At 46.2% G+C, this 12,265-nt stretch overlaps 1 protein-coding gene and 1 long non-coding RNA gene across 2 annotated transcripts; both read left to right on the top strand.

The window, feature by feature from the left end:
- Window positions 1-239: 239 nt before the first annotated feature.
- LOC136538395 (uncharacterized) lies at window positions 240-2,270 on the top strand. The gene is made up of 3 exons (XR_010779323.1): window positions 240-318; window positions 481-554; window positions 2,089-2,270. It is a non-coding gene; the product is annotated as an uncharacterized lncRNA (long non-coding RNA).
- A 2,548-nt stretch (window positions 2,271-4,818) lies between these two features.
- On the top strand, window positions 4,819-11,745 carry LOC136521433 (probable linoleate 9S-lipoxygenase 4). Its single transcript, XM_066515173.1, has 9 exons — window positions 4,819-5,279; window positions 6,246-6,535; window positions 8,618-8,861; window positions 8,945-9,286; window positions 9,382-9,488; window positions 9,578-9,685; window positions 9,782-10,089; window positions 10,349-10,612; window positions 10,729-11,745. Exons 1-9 carry the CDS (start codon window positions 5,069-5,071, stop codon window positions 11,513-11,515), a joined length of 2,661 nt encoding a protein of 886 aa, XP_066371270.1. The 5' UTR covers window positions 4,819-5,068; the 3' UTR covers window positions 11,516-11,745.
- The last annotated feature ends 520 nt before the right edge of the window (window positions 11,746-12,265 follow it).

Genomic DNA, 12,265 nt, shown 5'->3' with positions numbered 1-12,265 from the left:
CCTTTCTCTAACATCAAATATCTTTGATTTCTCATGTCTACCCGACTTATGAGTTATCTACGTAAATCATTTGCAAATTGTGTGTGCAATAGAGACTTGAGTATTGCACATTGAGAGCTTCTGTCAAAAAGGTCTTGATTTGATGTATTAAGATTTCTCATGTCCTATCCAACAAAGAAAAAGTGACTGGTTCTATTGCACAGTCCTGTTAACTACCGATTGTGTTGTTGGTTTGTGGACAAGTTTGGTGCATTCTTATAAATGACAAAGTCCAGTTCAGGATGCAATGGCCTCAATATGCAGAATTGCAAGTGAATGGTAATGCATAAAATTTTATTGTATAACTTGGATTTATTAAAATGCATTTGGGCTCAAATCTTGGCTTATATGTTGTATACTGAGCCATATAGGTTTAATTTACATTGATATTTTTGTGAAATTAAGTGATTGCCAGTGTGATATTTAGTTCTGTTTGTTCAGGTATTCCTGTACGAGTAATGACCAGGCCCGGTTCTCAGTTACTAGGGATAAATGGACGGGATGATGGACCACTGGTGAGTTTTTTCTTACTTTGTCCCGCTGGTAGGATCTGGATGCTGGTTGGACGGACATTTGGTACTACCTCTTTATTTCATTTGGTGGTGGTGGTGGTGTTTTTTTTGGTGGGGGGTCTAACAAGCGTTTCCATTATCTTTTGGGCATGTTCTTTTGGGTCAGTTGTACCTTTTAACTGAACTCCATTAGAACACAGTACAGGCTTGTTTTTCATCCGTTTTTGTGTGAAGTATATGATGGGGTTAGTAACATTAAGTATGTCTGCGTTAAGCTTGTTTTGAGGTCTTCACTCTTGTGGCTTATACTCCCTCCATTCACTTGAGGTTAGTCTTATGGTTTATACTCCCTCCAGTCGTTTGTACTTGATGCTCAGACAGGGAAACCAAGCTCGATTGTTCCTTGCTTTTTGGTCTGTAATGTCAACCTATATATGACTGAAGTTAGTAGCATTCTTTATCACTATATGACACTCTTAACAAGATCTGAGCACATTAGCAATTTGACATTTTTTTTGTACATGTGGGACAGTCCTCTTGAGATTCTTAAGAGCATATGTTTTGGCATGATACAGGATCCACTTGATTTTCTTCTGCTTTCCTGAAGCCAGGAGTTATGGGGGTTGAAAAATGGCCTTTTACCCCCCCTGCCTTTTTATAAAATGTTGCATGTTCTTGATTCATGGCATAGTCTTGGAAATAGTGTTATGTGGGCCTGAAAACTTGAAAGGGGAATGCTATATTAAACTACTGGCTAAGATACTGGAGCACATGTTCATACTTTGTTTGTGAAGGTGCTTGCTGGCCATCACCTGGTTCAGATGCACACATTTTGGCCAAACCATTTACAAATATGGTACTGGTTTTTTGTTTCCCATTGGCTGGCTTTTTAACTCAATGTTTATAGTTAGCTAGTGAAGTGCATGGTTTACTTCTACATCGAGCTGGATTGTGGCATGTATCATGTCATTCTTGCGATGTGGTGTATGTGAGGATCCATGGATACTATTTTCTCTTTTTTGGCAGAAAGCGTCTTGCCTTAAATTGGCTGAACACACAAGTTTATATTCAATGATGCTAGCCTACAATCTGCATCATAGGAGTAGTAGGATTGTAAGGCTAAAGAATGCCATTGGAAAAAAGCAAAATAACATAAAAAATAATATGAAATAAACCATGAGCATACAGAATGACATTATATTAATAGACCATTTCCCCCAAAAAATTGAATAACACATTAGCACATAGCCCTGTAGTTGATTTGAGGCAAGTCCATGATACAATAGCCATTGTCAGGTTTTATCAAGAGATTTCTAGTGCTGATATGAAACATGCTATGAGGCAAGATTCAAGTTATACTCTTCTATCTGTACATTCAGAGATAGAAAGCAATTGGGTGCACATTTCTAGCATATGGAGACCTAGTTTCAGTTTTGTAGTTGATATGATAATTTGATCGCAATGTTGTATTACTCTAAAATTCTTTTTTCAAGTTCTGTTCATGGGTTAAATTTGGCATTCTTGTATGTTTTTGCAGGTAACCACATGCAGTAGAGAAGGGATCAATAAAATTAGCTTATCAAGAGTTGATGCCCGAACCTTTTGCTTTGGAGTTCGAATTGTTAGGAGGAGGACTGTTCCTCAGGTTTTGTTCCTTTGGCTTTCTACATATCATGTAGTTGAAATGACTATAGGATCACATGATTTCCTGTTCTGTAAATGGTGTATAAAGAATGTATTGTCAACTTTTAGCTTGTTTCATGTTAAATATCATCTAGACAACAATATTTTGTGTTGACACTGCATATTTAGTATTTACACGCTGATGGTTATTTTATTAGTTATATCAGCATGTATAGGCTATGTTTAATTCATCATCTTATATGTTAACCTCCAGTGACAGCCCATATACTAAATCTGTATATTGCTTTGAGTTAGGTACTATCAGTTTACTTATTTATTTCATTTACAATGGTTTGCGACATTGAACTTTCCTTTTTATGAAATTTGGCTATTAATTTTAGAGAACCTCTTGAAGTTGATCTTATTGGCTGTCTTTCTCCAACTTTGGTAAAAATTGTCGCTAATTGGATATTCATATTGCATTTCAGCCATCCTACAAGGCCTAGGCAGCGTACCTGATGGTGTCAACAAGTTAAAAGGGCTCATCGAAGCTATGTTTTGTTTTGAACCTATTAGAGACAAGACTCTGAGCTCACTGTTAGTGAAATTTGAGCAGTGAGCTTTAGGTGTTAGTGAGCTAAGCTTTTGGTTACAAGTGGTGGATGTATGACTTTTGGTCACATGAGGTAGATGTAGGGATGTTGATAGCTTGCTCATGCACAAACTTCATGTTTGCGAGCTTCTAATCTATTTTGTACTTATGAACTTGAATCTGACCGACCTTACATTGGGCTACTCATATATGAATGAATCAGTTATGGTTAATATATCTTGTAATGAATGCGTGTGCATTGATAATATATTATTTTTGGGTTATTATGTACTGCTGATTAGCAACATATATATTGTCTCTATGTGAATGATTCGCGTTGGATTGTTAGTTGCTAAAAGTATTTGTAGCTTCAAACTATGTGTCGGTATATGTAGCCCCTAAGGCGTCAGATTGTCGGTCGCTAAAAACTTGTCGGTCGGCGTAGGCTATACCGACGCCACTTTCAGCGGCTGCAAGTAAGTGTCGGCATAGATCTATACCGACCGACGGAGCGTCGCTATATCGACCTATACCGACCGACGGTACGTCCATAGTCTGGGGCTGTGGTGTAGTGAATGGGGGAGGAGAGCGAGTGTCATGCGGGACCGAGGAAAGACAGGAGCAGCAGGGTCTTTTCCCCATGTCCTTGGTATATGTGCCCGCTGCCCAATCCTCAAACGGCATTCGTTTTGTTGATAAGCTAGGCTGAAAAATATTGTTAGTTGATTTGTTGGGATAGAAAACACTGTCGCATGGGACGGGAGGAGTATACTCCGTAAAGCGTCAAAAGCAAGCCCTCAAAAAATTCTAGTGTGACCAGGCGAAGAATCTTCTGCCAAAACCGCACCTGTTTGGCTTTCTAAATCATTGGTGCGGGTGAAAGTAGAGAGAAAACAGTGGACCCCACCTCAAATAGCCCCAACTAGCCCAAATAATCACCTCTTTGGGGGGATAGTTTTTTAGGGTGGGCTAGTTGCAAATAACCCACTCTAGCCCTCCTGTTTGGCTACTTTAGGGCTAGTTGAGCTCCAACTAGCCCAAACTAGCTCTAACCCATGGATCCAAACAGGGCCACTGTAGTACTTTTTTGGAACTAGAACACGCACCGACACCACTAGCAAACAACATTCAGGCCGGCACGCGACCGCCGTGTACGGTCGTCGATGGCCACCACGCGCGGCCCTCGTGGCCACAAGCGTGGTTGGTGGATATGGTGGCTGGTTCGTGAAAAAGTACTGCTGGCTAATTAATATGAAAGAAAAATATTATTTTAGTTAAAAATTTACTATTATTTACGACAGGCCACGGGGCGACGACAGCTGCGTAGTCCGTACACCGCTGAAGCCTGAAGAGTCTGCACTCGCAACGACGTGTCTCGTCTGTCTCTGTCCTCGCCCTCGGAGGCGACCTGGCGGCGTGCGCTAGCTGCCGGTGCTGGGGCAAGTACGGTCCGGCCTGGCCTGGGGCGGAAGCGCATGTCACGGCATATTGGGTACGACTTAAAAAATAAACTAAAATATGGTTTCAGTTGATTATTGTGAGGAGAAAATATTTTTTTATCTCAAAACACTATATAGGTGAACAGTGTTTTTATGAGTGGGCTGACCAGCCCAGCACCAGCCGGCAGCCAGCCGAACACTCGCCACGTTGGCACCCGCACGAGACACGACCCGGTTGACCGGCGAAGCAGCCCGCGGGTTTCCGCGGTTTCGTTCGGTCCCTCCCGGCGCTTTGGACAGTCAGCTCGGTCTCTCGGCTCGTCTCGCTTGCAGAGTTGCACCTGCGCGTTGCTGGCTCGGCGTGGACCTGGCGCCGGAGACCTGTTAGAAACCGCGCGTGTGCCCGGGCCAGCCGCCTGCCCCAGCCTGATGGTTTTGTAATCTCGTTTACCTGCCGGATCACCATTACCATAAGCCGCACGATCCCCAAATCCTGTGATGCTGACGTATACCATACTGTACCATACAATAAGAATCCCCTCATTTTTTCTCATCATCAATCATCTTGTTTTTCGCTTTTCCTTTTCGTATAGTACATGTCGCTGTCGCCTCCATCGCTGGTTGGCTGGCAGGAGCAGCAGCCGAGGCGAGCAGCAGCGGCCGCCTATTTATCGCGGCGCAGGGCGGCGGCTGTTCCATAACCTGCCCTGCCTTCCCCTGCCTTGCTTGCCGGCACATCACATTGGCAGGCGAGGGAGCGAGAGCAGGCAAGCCATCCATCCACCAACCACCGCGTTCCGCCCCGCCCGCCGCCCTCTCTACCTGTGCCTGAGGAGCGAGGAGCGAGGAGCGAGAGAGCGGCCATGTTCTGGCACGGGGTTGCGGACCGGCTGACGGGGAAGAACAAGGAGGCGTGGAAAGAGGGCAAGATCCGCGGCACGGTGAAGCTGGTCAAGAAGGAGGTGCTGGACGTCGGCGACTTCAACGCCTCGCTCCTCGACGGCGTCCACAAGATCCTCGGCTGGGACGAAGGCGTCGCCTTCCAGCTCGTCAGCGCCACCGCGGCCGACCCCAGTAAGCGCGCCCCTGCCTCATGCCCCTTCCCCTTGCGTATCTCAATACTGAACGCGCGCCCCGCCGGCCCCGCTCCCGGTGGCCGCGGGCCGTGACGCCGGCCGCGCGCTCGCTGGCCGTACGTCATGCGTTTCGCCGTGCATTTCGGTTTACCCTTTCCTCTTTTTCTATAATTAATAAATATAGGATAGGCAACATTTCATCAATAAATTCAACCAACTGTGATGAAATCTGTAGAATTTGTGCTCGTCCAGCGACAAACTGCGAGTCTTGACGGAGGAGGGGACAGGATCCTCAGGCGTAATAATGGCGAGCCGTGAGTTGGTCGCCGGTATGTGGGACCCGCAGCGAGGAACTGCTTGCCTGCCTGGCTGCTTCCATGTCCATGGACAGGGATGACGTTTTGCCGTGGCAGGCCTTGCGGTTTCAAGTTTGGCTTGGTTTAGTTCTCCAAACTCCTGGAAAATGCACTATACAAAAAGAAGATTTCCCGTTATATCAAACTTACGGTACATGTATGGAGTACTAAATATAGACGAAATCAAAAACTAATTGCACAGTTTGCTTTAACTTTACGAGACAAATCTTTTAAGCCTAATTAGTTGTTTAGATAATAATTCACAAATACAAACGAAATACTACCGTAGGAAATCTTCGCTATACAACTTTGCCCAACTAAACACCGCCTTGAACTGCGACATGGAAGAGTTGTTGGAGCCATTCAATTCAATGCGATGGCGCGTTTGGCGGCACTGCACAACACGACACATGGAACCTCACATTCGTCATCGCTTCCACGGCAATACTCCGACGTCTCTCAGCTTCGCGCGACCGTCGCAAGTCGATGGGTCTACTATTCCACTTCCACCATGGATCGAGACCTGGAGGCGTTTAGGACCAGTCGAAATTTTACTGGAATTTTCACTGCAAGCGACAATATGATTGATCGGTTAAACGAAATTTCAGGCAATGGGGGCCGTGGCAAGGTGGGGACGGCGGCGCACCTGGAGGAGGCGGTGGTGTCGCTCAAGTCCAAGACGGACGGGGAGACGGTGTTCCGGGTGAACTTCGAGTGGCACGAGTCGCAGGGGATACCGGGCGCCGTGCTCGTCAGGAACCTGCAGCACGCCGAGTTCTTCTTCAAGACGCTCACCCTGGAGGGCGTCCCCGGCAGGGGCACCGTCGTCTTCGTCGCCAACTCATGGATCTACCCGCACAAGCTCTACTCCCAGGAACGCATCTTCTTCGCCAACGACGTGAGTATTCTGACATCTGCGTCGTCCTTCGTTTTGCATTGGGTTCGCTGGACCAGTGGTCCCGTTGCGTCCTTCGTTTTGGGTTCGCTGGTCCAGTGGTCGGTCCCGTTGCTGATGCATCACGATCGTGCCTAAAGAAAAAACTGCGATGGCCTGTGTAGCGAAAATCACCATCTAATCTAAGTGGGAACATGCGAAATCTTGTGTTTTGATCAAATGCTCACACCAATCTCTGTCCTTGGAAAAAACTGAAGCAGTGCAATATGTGTTATAATTTCACATATAGACTATGGTGCGATTTGTGCTCACGCAGTCATGCTAGTTACGATTACGAGAAACTTGCATATACATATGCCATTGAAACTCGAGGGTTACATTTTTGCTGCTAAGAATAAAAATGCTTTATTGATCAAATTCCAAAAAGAAAAAAAAACACTTGATTCTGGTAAACGCATTCAAAGCCAGTCTGTTCAGGAGGCGTAAACGATCATGGATTATTTACTGCTGGCTGGTTTGGTGTGAGAGAAAAACACTGTTTCCGGCTGGAAATTTACGATCGTTTACGAGCAAGCGAACAGGCTTGGATGCTGGTCAACTATTCATTTTAAAAGCAAAAAGCCTTTTTATGAATTATGTACCATGTTAGCTGTACCTAGATCCTAATGTTACGCATTATCTACTGAAAAGTGCATAGAGCCGTGATTAGAATAAGTATTCTGCTATTAGCTCTTTTTCTTTTAATGTTCACCTGGATTGGATAGATCCGGTTTACTAGCTGCCAAATTGGCCAGCTTGGTCTTCGGGTCAAGTCCACAGATGACCGTACTGTATCATTGCTATATCTGTACACAACATGTACTATCGAACACCCGCACCCACACACTCATCGCTCATGTTACGGCTAGCCAGCAGCAATCAAAGTGTTCGGCTGTGCTTGCTGCATAGGCGGAGCTTCATTAGGGCCATAGTGGGCCATGGCCCCTCCTCACTTTTGTAATTCTCTAAAGGATGCTACAGTATCTTAGTGTATTTTGCTAATGAAGATTTAAGTTGGCCACCCTTGCACTCCCTAAGCCATGTATATTCTACTGTTGGCCCCCTCTAAATCTAACTTCAGGCTCCGCCACTTTGCTGCCACTGCAACTACAAGGTACGGTTACAGTAATTTGTTGTGTGATTTCTGTATAGGGCTTCACTAGATGCATGTGCATCGTTAGCACTATCTAACGTTGTCTTATCACTGACACAGACATTAGAAAAATAGGCACTGATTGTTTCCACGTGGAAGTCGTAGGCCTTGTAGATGGAGATGATAAAACATTTGGCTTGCCTCATGTTTTCAACAAGGCTAAATGATTTTTTACTGATTGCCTTGGATTAAAACAGCAAGTTGCTCATGATCAGCAGCTCTTAGTACCTTTAGTAGCACATGACTAAAGTATCTCCAAGTTGTGCTGCTTAGTTAAGCTTTTGGAAAGGATCCATCGTGGCATATTCATTATGCTCATTTGTTGATCCAGAACTGGTTGATGGATATCAGAAGCAAGATAACGAGTCTTGTATAATGCTCTCCTATGTGTTCATTCTGGTACCATCACATTATCACAGATTGAATCCTGAAATCTAAATTATCTCATGTTGCACTATTTTTTTTTCACAAACACGAAGGAGAGCTGCATATCATTATATTGAGAGGAAGGATGTTCTTCTTTTTTAACACGCAGGAGAACTATTTGGTTCATGTTGCACCATAACAAATACACATAGATAGATTAACCCAGTTGTGGAAACAGTTTGATGGTTGGTATGGCTTGATAATTTGCTGAGTGGAATTAAAAATTATCACTTTACTCACCGTGATTTTCATGGTTGTAGTTTTTCTCTTTGGGTATTATCGGTACTAGATCCACGCAACAGAAAACACTAGAACACTAGTCAATATAGCCTTTTCTCTCCTCTCATAAGATATTGGGGGAAATAAGCAGACCTATCAGCTAATCATCATACGCTTTACTTCTGCCAGCACTATATTTCTCCAAGGCTATAAAAAAACAGGCCAGTCACTCTATTCCTGTGTTGCAGACCTATCTGCCAAGCAAAATGCCTGCGACATTGTTGCCTTATCGGCAAGATGAACTCAAGATACTCCGTGGTGATGAGAATCCTGGACCATACAAGGAGCATGATCGCGTCTACCGTTATGACTACTACAATGACCTTGGTGAGCCAGACAAGGGTGAAGACCATGCTCGGCCGATCCTTGGTGGCAACCAAGAACACCCATATCCCCGTCGCTGCAGAACTGGCCGGCACCCAACAGAAAAAGGTAAATTGAAGTCAGCCACATTTTGGTCCATATAAGATGACAGAAATTTGGCTGAAATCCTTGTTGGTTAACCTTTTACGCAGACCCAAATTCAGAGAGCAGGCTTTTTCTGCTGAACCTGAATATTTACGTCCCGCGTGATGAACGGTTTGGGCATCTCAAGATGTCAGACTTCCTTGGCTACTCACTGAAGGCAATCATTGAGGCTATTCTTCCGACACTAGGGATCATCGATGATACGCCAAAGGAGTTTGATTCATTCGAAGATATCCTCGGGCTCTATGAACTGGGTCCAGAAGCACCCAACAATCCACTAATAGCAGAGGTCAGGAAGAGAATCCCCAGTGAGTTCCTTAGAAGTATTTTGCCAAATGGTAGTCATGACCACCCCCTAAAGATGCCCCTTCCAAATATCATCAAATCAGGTAACTGAACTTCTTGGTAATTTTCTACTATGCTAATCCGGTGTTTGAACTAAAAATAGTTATCATGACTAAGGCTCAATCTTGGTATACACCAGATGTATTGAAAAAGGCTCCAGAGTTTAAGTTTGGCTGGAGGACTGATGAGGAGTTTGCGAGAGAGACACTTGCAGGCGTGAACCCAGTAATCATCAAACGCCTGACGGTTAGCATCTTGTATCATATGACCAGGCAATACACTTGCCCCAGAATCGAGTAAAGAGCCTTAATTTTTTTTCTTCTTCATGATCGCAGGAGTTCCCTGCTAAAAGTACCCTGGACCCAAGTCAATATGGAGACCATACCAGCAAGATCACTGAAGCTCATATTCAGCATAACCTGGAAGGCCTGCCAGTGCAGAATGTATGCTGGACTGAACACATTCACATATAACTCAAAGATTCAATACAGATAATTGCTTAAAACCATCGATTGATTGCCATAACAAACACTGTGCAGGCACTGAAGAACAACAGGCTCTTCATCCTAGACCACCATGATAGTTTCATGCCTTACCTCAACAAGATCAACAAGTTGGAGGGAAACTTCATCTATGCAAGCAGGACCCTACTGTTCTTGAAGGACGATGGCACCCTGAAGCCCCTGGCCATTGAGCTGAGCCTGCCCCACCCTGACGGTGAGCAGCACGGCGCAGTCAGCAAGGTGTACACCGCAGCTCATACTGGCGTGGAGGGTCATATCTGGCAACTTGCCAAGGCTTACGCCTGCGTAAACGACTCTGCCTGGCATCAGCTGATCAGCCACTGGTACAGAGTTCTTCCTTTAATTGTTCTGTTGCTACCAAAACACTAAATGTTTCTGGTGCCTTTTGAGAGCTATCTCGCTGAGTCACCAGGTCGCGGGTTCGAAACAGCCTCTCCGTAGATTTTGTGGGGAGGAAGGCTTGCCTCGGGTTTTCCCTTCCCCAGACCCCACTCATGTGGGGGCCTCCGGCACTGGGTCTGCCCTTTTTTTTTCTTTTGAGATACCGAGACACTAATCTTGTGTGTCTTCATGTGTTTGCAGGCTGAACACGCACGCGGTGATCGAGCCGTTCGCAATCGCAACAAATCGGCAGCTCAGCGTGGTGCATCCCGTGCATAAGCTGCTGAGCCCACACTACCGTGACACATTGAACATCAACTCCCTGGCACGCCAGACACTCATCAACGCCGGTGGCATCTTCGAGCGCACTGTGTTCCCTGGAAAATACGCGCTAGTGATGTCCTCCGACGTGTACAAGAGCTGGAATTTCAACGAGCAGGCTCTCCCCGCAGATCTCGTCAAGAGGTACGTGCATACTACATTGACCGTAAAAGCTTTATAGAAGCGACGAGATGGTAATGCAGAAGAGCTTCCTAAATCAGTTTGATTTTGACGGGTTACTCTTCTGGTTGTGCTTTCAGAGGTGTGGCTGTACCGGACCAGTCAAGCCCATATGGTGTCCGACTGCTGATCAAGGACTACCCATATGCCGATGATGGGCTCGTGATCTGGTGGGCGATTGAGCAGTGGGTCAAAGAGTACTTGGACGTCTACTACTCTAACGACGGTGAGCTCCAGCGTGATGTGGAGCTGCAGGCATGGTGGAAGGAGGTGCGTGAGGAGGCGCACGGCGACCTTAAGGATCGAGACTGGTGGCCCAGGATGAACACCGTCCAGCAGCTGGCTAGGACGTGCACGACCATCATCTGGGTGGCATCTGCGCTGCACGCAGCTGTCAACTTTGGGCAGTATCCATACGCCGGATACCTCCCGAACCGGCCGACGGTGAGCCGGCGGCCGATGCCGGAGCCGGGCAGCGATGACTACAAGAAGTTGGAAGCGGGGCAGAAGGAAGCGGACATGGTGTTCATCCGCACCATTACCAGCCAGTTCCAGACCATCCTGGGCATCTCGCTCATTGAGATCCTCTCCAAGCACTCCTCCGACGAGGTGTACCTCGGCCAGCGTGATGAGCCTGAGCGCTGGACGTCAGACGCCAAGGCGTTGGATGCGTTCAAAAGATTCGGAAGCCGGCTAGTGGAGATTGAGAAACGGATCAAGACGATGAACGACAACCCGACCTTGAAGAACCGAAAGGGGCCAGTGGAAATGCCATACATGCTGCTGTACCCCAACACGTCGGACGTTACCGGCGAGAAGGGCGAGGGGCTTACTGCCATGGGCATTCCCAACAGCATCTCCATATGAGCCTGGTCAGATTGTATCTTTAGTAGGATGGTATATTGGTATGTAAATGTTGTGCTGCGCCGTACAATGTGTTTCTTCGTTGGTTTTGTCAGTTTCAGGGTAGGGGGTGGAGATGAAGATTGTTATCTGTTACCATGATCTGTAGGGTTGAGAGAGGAGCCACGCCTGAATAATGTTCTCATGTATGTTTTTTCTTGGTTAAGAATAAAGGTTTGTCAGCTCATTTCTTAGCCTATCAGACTACTGTAACTCTTCAGATAGGGATTTGATTCCAATATAGAGACAGCAAGACACACCAATGTTCACCAAAACGCACGCTAAACAGTAAACAATTGGACACATATCGTATAGCGTTTATTTAGTCTATATGGCCACTTAAAGGGACTACACAATTAATTAACTTAATTAAATGAGATAAATAGTTGATTAAACGGAAACGGCTGATCAGGCCTGTCTTAGTGGGGACGTCATGAGTTTCTCTGAAAAACAGAATTTTTGCATGTATCATGAAGGAGAGAGACGGTGACGTTTCATGGGGGTGAAACGATTAAGCGCAGTTTCCAAGTTTTTGGAAACCGCAGAACACCTGCGTTGAGGGAAAAAAATTCATCTCCGTCGATCCCGTGGCCATCAGCTTTCTCGCCAGTGCCGTGCTGCTCCGGCCCGATGGCTCCTGCTCGCGCGCCTGTCCCTTGAGGAGCCCGCGGACGAGGGGCGCCGCGTCTGCCGCCGTACCACGCGTACGCGCCG

Source organism: Miscanthus floridulus, chromosome 2, assembly GCF_019320115.1.
Source record: "Miscanthus floridulus cultivar M001 chromosome 2, ASM1932011v1, whole genome shotgun sequence".
Taxonomy (NCBI): Eukaryota; Viridiplantae; Streptophyta; class Magnoliopsida; order Poales; family Poaceae; genus Miscanthus; species Miscanthus floridulus.
This window is presented reverse-complemented; position numbering and strand designations above follow the sequence as displayed.

Coding starts and splice junctions, on each gene's coding strand:
- LOC136521433 (XM_066515173.1), top strand. CDS start 5,069: ATGTTCTGGCACGGGGTTGCGGACCGGCTGACGGGGAAGAACAAGGAG. Junction 5,280..6,245: donor CGCCACCGCGGCCGACCCCA/GTAAGCGCGCCC, acceptor ACGAAATTTCAG/GCAATGGGGGCCGTGGCAAG. Junction 10,090..10,348: donor CATCAGCTGATCAGCCACTG/GTACAGAGTTCT, acceptor ATGTGTTTGCAG/GCTGAACACGCACGCGGTGA.